Source organism: Glandiceps talaboti, chromosome 18, assembly GCF_964340395.1.
Source record: "Glandiceps talaboti chromosome 18, keGlaTala1.1, whole genome shotgun sequence".
Lineage (NCBI taxonomy): Eukaryota > Metazoa > Hemichordata > Enteropneusta > Spengelidae > Glandiceps > Glandiceps talaboti.
The window spans coordinates 7900003-7910122 of NC_135566.1; the positions used below are offsets into that span (position 1 = coordinate 7900003).

The window sequence follows — 10120 nt, forward strand, 5'->3', positions numbered from 1 at the left end:
ATTTTGAATCTGAGAGTAACTTTATGTAAAGGTTAATATCATTTATTCGATAGGCAGACTTGAGTTCAAAGGTCGGACTACAGGTGATGGCTCAGATTGGCATCGTAGCACATACAAATTACAGGTTTCAATTTTGTTCATTTGTAGTCACAGTTTCATAATAAATTGAAGAACTTGGCATCAAAGATCCTAATTTGCCTTGCCTGCTCAAAACCGTTCTCGACTTGCTTATTAGAATCTAACATCTTTGGCAGAATTTGAGTTTTAAAATCAACTCATCCAACAGACTATACAAAAGTATTAAACTTTGAGCAACTTTGACTTCTAGTCTGTGTTAGTACTGTTCATGTGATATGTCCTGATTTGAACTGTCTGGGCATACTGGCATTCATTGGTGTATTAACCAGACATGCGTTATTTCTTGATCACAGATTAAAAACCTCCTGATGCAGTGGCGGAAACTGAACTTGATGGACCATCTGCATCTCCATCAGTCTTTTACTGTGTTCACAATTGATTTCTCTGAGTTTGGGAAGTAGAAGTAGTATTTGTGAGAGCAGGGTTGTGTTTTCTGGATGACTCACACTCAGCTCATGCTGTAAGGCACTCAGATACAGCGCTTGACAAGACGATACAATGCCTTTGTTGGATAGTCCTGGTCTATCTGTAAAACAAAGCAGAATTGAAAGTGTTAAAGGCCAGCTAGGGTAGCCTTGAGAGTACAATCATATGGGGATTCTGCTCTCACTCTGCCTCTATCACGCATTTTGGTATAATGGTTGTATATTCAAACTTAAAATTAGCTTACAATTTCCCCCAGTGAGGTTGAATATGGAAATCATACTTATACTGGACAGCCAAACCCATCCAGTTGGTTCTAATCACGTGAGGAAAACACTGATGTCATCTCACAGCAGGAAGAATTAAAAAACCCAGTAAGAATTTGAGACTGTTTTCTGGCCATAGTTTCATTAAAGCAATAGGTTGGTAGCACCAGTGTAGTGTGGGAAAAGAGAGCAAAATCCCGGGAAAAGTGAGCAAAATCCCGGGAAAAGTGAGCAAAATCCTGGGAAAAGTGAGAGTAAAATCCTCAAATACCTGGATTCTTGGCTAAGGCTTGGGTTAGGGTTTCAATTTAAGGTTCTCATATTTCAATTTAAGGTTATCTTTTCAGTGGAACCATTACGATTAGCATTCTTTTATTCTGGACCACTGAACTTGTGGTATAGCACTGCCAAACAACTGTTTTCACACACATGTTTTAATCCTAATCTATTAAAACATCCTAAAGCTTTCACTAATTAATTTCAATTAATCACTATCTCACTAATTAGACTAATTTGAATATTAATTACTCTCACCTGGTGACATCAAAGTCACTTCAGATATCAGGGCCTTCTCAGTGTTTGTTTATAGACTAATTTAAATATTAATTACTCTCACCTGGTGACATCAAAGTCACTGCAGATATCAGGGCCTTCTCTGTGTTTGTTAGACTAATTTAAATATTAATTACTCTCACCTGGTGACATCAAAGTAACTGCAGATATCAGGGCCTTCTCTGTGTCATTTAGGCTAAGACTGTTGATCTTCATAGCAAAGTCAAACAAAGACAAAACAAAGTCACCCATCGGTGTCGATGAGGCCATTCCAACTGTCATTTTTATATCCGTACCATAAATTTCTATAGTGTTCATCACAGGGTCATGCAACATAGAATTTCGTATAGTCACCACTTCAAAGCATCCTGTTTTAATGATGCTCATACGCTCATCCAATTCCAGTTCAGTAAATCCTGGTAAGAGTTTAGCAAATGCTACTACGCCCTCTATCAAATCACTGAAAATCGCACTAACATTTTGCCAAATCTCATTACTTGGAATTTTGGGTTGCTCACTTCCTGATGGCTTCTCCTGACTTTCTGAACCTGAGTGAGAACCTTCTAAGAAACTACATGTTGGACCTTTACTGGGTTGTCCCTCCTTTGCTCTCTCTTCCCGGTCCTTGATGAAAGTATCTTTCTTATTGACATGTTTGATGGTGAAGGTCTTTATCTGAGCATTCAGCACTTGATTAATGATATCCTCGTTTGACATTTCATGGCATTTCAACTTCCGACTTTTTCTGAGTGCTTTACCTCCTCTAGTTCTATTGCTGTTTGGTCTGTCACAAGTTTTCGTCTGTCCTGAGGGTTCTGTTTTCTCTAAATCCTTGGTTTCTGAGCAATCTAAGTCTGGTTGACTACTAGTACTGGCACTCCCACTTGGAATAGACTTCTCCTTTATGCAGCTACCTTTGGATGAGCTTGCTACAACTTCTTCCTTGATTTGAGCCTTTTCTGGTGTACTCTCAACTGCAACAGATTTCTCCTTTGTGCAGCTATAGTCTTTGGATGAGCTCCCTGAACTTTCTTCCTTGATATGAACGTTTTCTGAAGTGCAACCTTGAGCCTTCTCTGAAGTACAATATTCTTGGGTTACATGCTCCTGTTTCAGCAGCACAGGTTGTTCAGGAAAGCTGCTGGGATTGTTTGGACGTGATGATGATTCTGGTGAATTGTCATATTTCTGTAGTTTTAAACCCTTCTCTATCATTTGTTCTTTTAGTTTTCTTGACCGTCGTCCAAGTTTACATGCTACAGAGAAAAAGGGACTTTATTCATTAAAGGAAAAATCATAACATTTTACATATTTTTTCTGTCTTTAGTACACTTGTATTGTTACTGCTGTCATCTGATTTTGGGTGACAAAATATCACTTTGATGTCTTACATAAGTTGAAATTTGTCACAGTAAAAGAACACCACTGCACTTACTTCTGCCATTTTTGGGATTTCCTGAACAGCATTGTGGAAAAACTTCACAGGAAATGACATCATCATGGTACTCTTTGTCTTGGCTGATTGTGGCAACTATAAATTATGATGTCCTTTCCTGATAGTATTTTCCACAATACTTCAAATAAGTTGGACCGTGACATTCATATGTACTTGACAGGTGTGCCAGGTTTGGTTGAAATTGACCTGTGTGTGTCTGAGTTATGGCTGTACACAGACAGACGGACACACAGACATGGGTCATTCCTATAGCCCCCCTCCTGGCTCTGCCTCTGCGCATTGGGTTTAATAACTGCACTGTATGTGGAAATATTGATTGTTAACTTGTGAATATATTTCACATCACAGCTATAAATATTCACAGTTCTTTCAAATGTTGTCAAAGTGAATTTTGATTTTATTTAAGTGTATAGCAGCAAACATATTGATAACTGACAAGCAATTTGTATAACCGGTATGTATGCTGAGGAAATTTTGATTTGTGAACTAGTTAATGTGTTAGCATTTTACATCAGCTAAAAATATTTACAATTCTTTCCAGAGAATATTAATATAAATGGAACTGTTGACATAAATATTGATTTCAAGATTTTAAACATGTACAGTATCACCACATCAATAACTGAAAAGCCAACCATATTATAGATGACAAAATATCGTGAATTATTGAACACATCATATCAGTTATAAATATTTCAAAATATCTGACTGTGAAGATTGTGGAAAAAAACATGACCGGTATAATGTTTCGTTCATGAAAATTCTACCATATCATGAGAGAATGTGACTATAAATAATGAATGTATCAATGAAAAAAAATCAGCTGATGCCAAAAGATAAATATTTCGCTCAGACAGCAGGTGGAATATGTAGTGTAGTGTGTGTGTAATCTATCCATTATTTCAGAAAAAAAATTTTATTCTTGTTTTTTTATTTTTTTTAATTCACAACAAAGGAAATGGTCATAAAGTGATATGTAGTGAATGTATTAATTTTGGTTCTGTAAGTATTTCAACTCAAATTATCGAGTTAAAATCTAGCTCTGGATAACATGCTATGATGACATCAATACACCTTCAATATGGTTCTATAGCCTTTAGGCAGCAATACATGTGAGTAGTGTTGTAGGTATGCACATGTGCGGTATTTGAAATCTACAGCCATTGTAAAAAATAGTCCAGAATTAGGTGGAATACAGTTTCCGCTAGTATTTAAAAAAAAAAAAAATTATTGTTGGTGGTGACTTAAGGATATGTACAGGCAATTTTTAGTTTTTTTTCAGTTTGATAACCTTGCAAATCAAATCGATATATCATCCACAAGTATTGCTACCTATTAAACGATACTGGAAGTGTAAATCCAAGTATCCACATCATCGTAGTGTATTATCAAGAGATTGTGCCAAGTAAATCAGTTTACCTTTCCTTGTAAATTCTACTTCTCAATGCACTGATATGTATTTTAAAGTGTGAATCAATACTGTACATTAACTTGAATGATGTCAGTGTAATAATGTTACAACAATGTTGGACCAACTGTATCTCTATAGCCTGTCTCAAGCTGTGCTAAAACTACCTACTAGCAGCAAGTTACTCTATTGATCACAGTGTAATCTTTCACTCCCTGATGTTTAATTAGTGTACATTTCACCAGTGGAGTTTTAAGTAGAAACTTCAGGATAGCGACACTGAGGGATATCTAATCTGGTACACAGTCCCTCTATCACCGGTGTCTGGTATAATAAACAAAGTTGCAGTGATATATTGGATTGTAGTTGCTAATTTACCATCAAATGTTGGAGTTGTTTGTTTATCGTCAGCGTGAAGGGAGAGAGTGTATGTGTGTCATATTATCTGTGTAGTGACTAACCAGCCTTGGTGTTATCAACAATTTGATTACAATTAAACATCAGGGCGTGAAAGATTACACTGTGATCAATAGAGAAACTTGCTGCTAGTAGGTAGTTTTAGCACAGTTTGAGACAGACTAAGAGATACAGTTGGTCCAACATTGTTGTAAATGTACTAAAATGAAGTGGCGTCAAACTGTGACATATTTATGTGTTTCTCCTGAAATTTTGAGTGTCAGTGTAAATACTAGTATGCCAGAGGCTCTAAATTAACTTTTGACATAAAAAAACATCATTGGACCATGTTGGTATGCAGTACATATCATTATCAATGGATGTTGATGCAGTTACTCCTAGTTTCCAAGTTTTCTTCAAGTGCCTGCAATAATTAACCTCATTCAGTGTTTACACTACCTTGGTTAACTGTGTAATTACAGCCACATAACCCTGTCTCCCACTTATGTATAGTCTACCACATAGTTTTTAGTCTGTGTCTATCTTAGTCTGTTAATAGCTTGTTTTTCCATTGTAATCAGTTTGCCAATTTGACGTGCCACTGATGCACACAATTTCTAGTGACGCACCAAAATTTGCTGTTCCTCTATCTCTTACTATGTGGTGACTCACAAGAAATGCCATTTTGACTCACAACAACAAAATTTGGCTATCATTACAGGGCACACTGGTTGTAATATATTCACAGAATTGCATAAAATATACAGAGTTCCTCACCTTCTTTTGACATTCCAACTTCTTGACATTTGATCCATCGACAGTATTGACATTGGTTACGAGTAACTTTATTTACTACACATTTTTTGGCATCACATTTATATGTAGTGTGCAGAGACTGGCTCCGTGAAAAGAAGCTCTGCGGACAAAATTTTAAAAAATTTTACAACAAGATTTGTTGTAAGGATTAATGACAAATTTTTATTACAGATCAAAATGATAACATATTTTGAGAAAAGGGATATTTTTTTTTGTGAGTGCCCACAGTAAGAGATTTGTTAACATTAAATTTTGGTGTGTCACAAGATACTGTTGCATGTCATAGCATGTCAAATTTTCACCATTAGAAATTTTTGTGATTTTACAGTCTTCATATAGTTCTCAAAGACTATTACTAATTACCAGACTGGCACATTGTACATAAAAATATTTTAGTCACTACTTATTTTTGTTTTCCAGGGAAATAAGCGAAAATAAGTCTTCAAAAAGAATTTCCAGTTTTACAGTCTGCAGTACTGAACTGTGTCTTACAACATTGCTAATCCAGCCTTCGGTTTACTTTAGATAGATGCACACTATATCTATTGTTCTTCAATGAGATACTACACAAGTGGGTGATAGCGGTTCCTCTGTTGTGCGACTGTAATCACCCTGTGATCAACATAGTGTAAACACTGGAAGTCTCAAAACAGCACTGCAGGTTCATGGACCTCTAAATAAACTAGTTTTCAGAGACGCCTCCTCAATGAGACTACTAATTAAACCAACCTCCATTCTATAGCTTAATACTGTTGTATCAACATGTTGTGATAATTGTTATAGTTTGTGTCTATCTTAGAAAACTCAAAACAACTTTCTGTATTATTCAACAGTTTTTCTATCTAGAATATGATTATTTTTATGTGGTTTCGAGCTTATTAAAAACATTATGATTACCAAACGGTTAGAGTGGTTGGCTTATAATTTGTAGGTTGCTGGGATGATGCCATTTGTCATCGATGTCGTTTGTACCTGAATGACTACAGTTTTTGTCAAAGTTTTGAATCATGATTGTGCCCAAGTCAAATGGGAACCTGGTAGTTAAAGTTCAAGGACAACATTTGGACAAGACTGGGTACAACTATCTCAAATAGAGGTCAAGATGATATCAAAATTAAGCCATTTTAGAATCCAATATGACCGTAGAATCCAATATGGTAGTAGAATCCAATATGGCCGTAGAATCCAATATGGCCACCAAATACTGTGTTATCGCTATGGGGTAAAAACAGATTGTCAATTATTTTGAAAACAAGTCAATGAACCCCCAAAATTTGTTTTTATTATTTCAAACAAACCAAGAACAAGTTTAAAGATGGCAAAGTTTGGAGGGATTTTAATCAAGAACTTTTATTTTCAAGGAAATTTGACTCTAAAGTGCATTCTGCCTTAAAAATAATTACCTTGCAGCCATCACATGACACAATGCCATAATGATATGTAGAGGATTCTTCACCACAAACCCAACATTGTCGCAATGCTCGATCTTCACTTGAATTATCTGTAACTGGAGGATATGAGGTATATTAACAGTCTTAAAAAATTTGAAATGTTTTGGTAACATAATATATCACAATGTCATTCTAGTTTCCAGTAGTTACTAAGCTATATTTTACATGTTTAGTACTGGGTAGTTGAAATAATATTCATGAGAATTTTAGCATTGAATGCGCTGCAGGCATAAACTCTTTAAACTTTCATTCAAAACTACTTAGCTTAAAACAACTCCAATTTATTCTCAATATATCGTCACGTCAGTGCAGAAAGGTTGTATCTGCTATGCAATTGTATAGGCAGATACGACTTTACTGAAATGGTGTCTGTATATGAAAGATTAATAAATAAAAAATACATAAAAAGCTGCACTTGCTGTAACTTGAGAATAAATGTCATCAACCACACAGCCAACAATTTATTTACTGAAAATATTTAACATGACAATAATTAGACACTGTACATGATAATGAGAAGTTGATTGTATCCAGAAATAGTATACGTTGAAATTATGTTTGCATTGGGGCACTGATTTTTTGGTGTGGATTTACTCTACCATACTATGGGTTTATATATAGGTACTGTTGGGTACATGTATATAGGTAACTTCTGATACTAGGATATTTTATTTAAACACCCTCTAAAGTCAGATTGCTGGGGTCCATGCAATGCACTGAGTGTGTATACTATGTGACGGCTTTTGTACAGCTACACAAATATGTTACCTACAGGTGATTCAATACTGTTCCAAGTGTATGATATTATGATTTAAGTCATGATATCTAAAGAAACACAGTTTCAAAAATGTCTTCCAGTTGCAACTTTACGTTTCTATTAATTTTCATAGTTCATTGATCGTACAATTTATGAAAATTTTTATGGATTACTAATGGGTGAAAACTTGTCATTTACATCACAATATAATTTAAAATTAATGACTTTATTGCTAATCTTACATATATTTAAGGCAGCCAAACAAACATGATCTGTGATAGTTATCTATTTTATTGTACCTGACTACGCCTTTTGACAATTCCGGTCTGTCGCCAAATTACCAAGGACGATGCATCATGTATATGAAATCAGTGTTTTTAACTCAATAAAGAGCAACAAAACAATATATCTGATCTTATTCTCACAACGCCCCACTGCTATCATCTCCATCTCTCCATCTCTCTCTCTCTCTCTCTCTCTCTCTCTCTCTCTCTCTCTCTCTCTCTCTCTTTCTCTCTCTTTCATGATTTTATTTTTCATTAAAAATTAATTAAAATTCATTAGCATCAAAATATGAAAGAATGAATCCCTAGTAATTTTTTACTTGTATCATGAGAAAATAATGTATTTATTAGCTATCTATAAAGACTTCAACCACAGTGAACTGTGAATTTCAACGGTAACATTAACCCTATCATAGTTAAAAGTGACCCAAACAGCCAATAACTTTAATCCATGTGAAATGCCATTCAGATATAAAAAAAAAATGCACCTCAGAAATGCTAGTAAACTGTTTAAATTTTTGCTGTTACTTTGTTCAAAAAAATACCCATTCTCTGTAAAAAAAAATCCAGAAGAAAAAATCCAAGGTTGAAATTGGGGCGAAATGAATCGCAACCGGTTCTAGTATTATTACATATGTACACACCAACGTAGCAATTTCCTACTGAAAGGGCAAATGTCATCGTGTAAATAATTTAGGTCATCCAACATCAGTGGGCAACTGTTTGATCCCTGCAACCTATCATTCCTTGATGTTGGTACATGTACTTATCAGTATTTGTTATGCAAATTTCATGTAAAACGTCACAAATGATAGCGTTTGTTTATTGATGTTTATTGGAGAATAGCAGGCATATTTCCATTCCAAATCCTTTGACAACTGGCTGGAAAAGACATTTCTTAGCCATTTAGTACTAAAAGTTTCATTATTTTTTTGTCTTTTATTTTTCTGATCACCATTGATAATGGTGGACTGGTGTTGGCATCAGGTTCATATGCTGCAGACGACAGTTAGCAAATCTTTCTTTCTCGGCCATATCAGTTTCAAATGAACACAACAATAACTACAATAATAAATTATTTTCAAAATGTTTCATAATTATCCAATGGCAAACTAACTTCAATACAGTTCTAAACATTCTGATCAATCATGTTTACATACAGAAAGTAGGTCAAGTTGTTGATTCTATGTTTGCAGTGAAAATACCCAACTAATTTGCATAGTGATGTGATAGGAAAGCAGCTAATTTGCATAGTGATGTGATAGGGAAGCAGCTAATTTGCATAGTTATGTCATAGGTAAGCAGCTAAACTTGTGATGTTAACAAAAATAGTGAAATATTTTTTTTTATATCGACAAGGATTTGTTCAAAAAGTGGTTAACGACTGGAAAGAAGCGTATGCTCTTTAAAACAAAAGATTTTGTTTGCATAAGGAGACAGGTTTTGCATTAGCAATTAATTTATCTTATTTGCACAATCAACAGCAAACTACCACTTTTATTTCTAATTCTGTACACATTGCCAGTGGTGTGCTAGAGTATGTTATACTAATTACTTGTCACTGTCAGTTCGTGAGACACGTGTTTTACAATACAAACATCTGTTGAACTATAAACATGGAGGTTGAAGGGGGGGGGGGGAATAAGCTGTCAAGGAATTGTCAATCCATTTTATAATCATTTCTAGAACAGAACACAGCAACCTACTTGATAAATTAAAGCCGGTATTAAATCCTTTCAAGTCAGTACATACTAATATTACTACATGTAGTGATATATATGTACATAGAACTTCGAAGCTGAAACAAAGCATTTACAATCAACAACAATTTCATAACGCCAAAATAAAGTTTACAAAAAGTATCACTCATGATAATTAAATGTCACATTACCTCTGCCAGTAAGTTTTGGCTTTCTTTTCGGTTCTTTCACCTTAACGGTGTGCTGGGCAGCCGCCATCTTATTTTTTCATAAACATGGAGTATCGTTTGTTGTCATCACGCTGCTGCAGCGCTGTGTGATGCTCCGTGACGAATTTACACAGTCAGCGTGTGATTGATGTGGAGCAATTCCGTTAGCCTGGGCACGTGCTGCTAAGCATTCTTAAAAAGGAATGGTCCTCCGTAAATACTACTGAAACGTGTTCATTTGTGACTGTAACGAGCAGCAGCTCT

The 10120-nt window shown here is 35.1% G+C and overlaps 1 protein-coding gene across 1 annotated transcript; it reads right to left on the reverse strand.

The window, feature by feature from the left end:
• Window positions 1-425: 425 nt before the first annotated feature.
• On the reverse strand, window positions 426-9905 carry LOC144449332 (thyroid hormone receptor beta-A-like). The gene is made up of 5 exons (XM_078139854.1): window positions 9839-9905; window positions 6859-6962; window positions 5417-5555; window positions 1523-2635; window positions 426-664 (listed from the first exon to the last, which is right to left on the reverse strand). The coding sequence occupies exons 1-5, from the start codon at window positions 9903-9905 to the stop codon at window positions 426-428; spliced, it is 1662 nt and encodes a 553-aa protein (XP_077995980.1).
• Between the last annotated feature and the right edge of the window lie 215 nt (window positions 9906-10120).

Coding starts and splice junctions, on each gene's coding strand:
- LOC144449332 (XM_078139854.1), bottom strand. CDS start 9,905: ATGGCGGCTGCCCAGCACACCGTTAAGGTGAAAGAACCGAAAAGAAAG. Junction 6,963..9,838: donor GCCAAAACTTACTGGCAGAG/GTAATGTGACAT, acceptor CATATCCTCCAG/TTACAGATAATTCAAGTGAA. Junction 5,556..6,858: donor TGTCATGTGATGGCTGCAAG/GTAATTATTTTT, acceptor TTTTGTCCGCAG/AGCTTCTTTTCACGGAGCCA.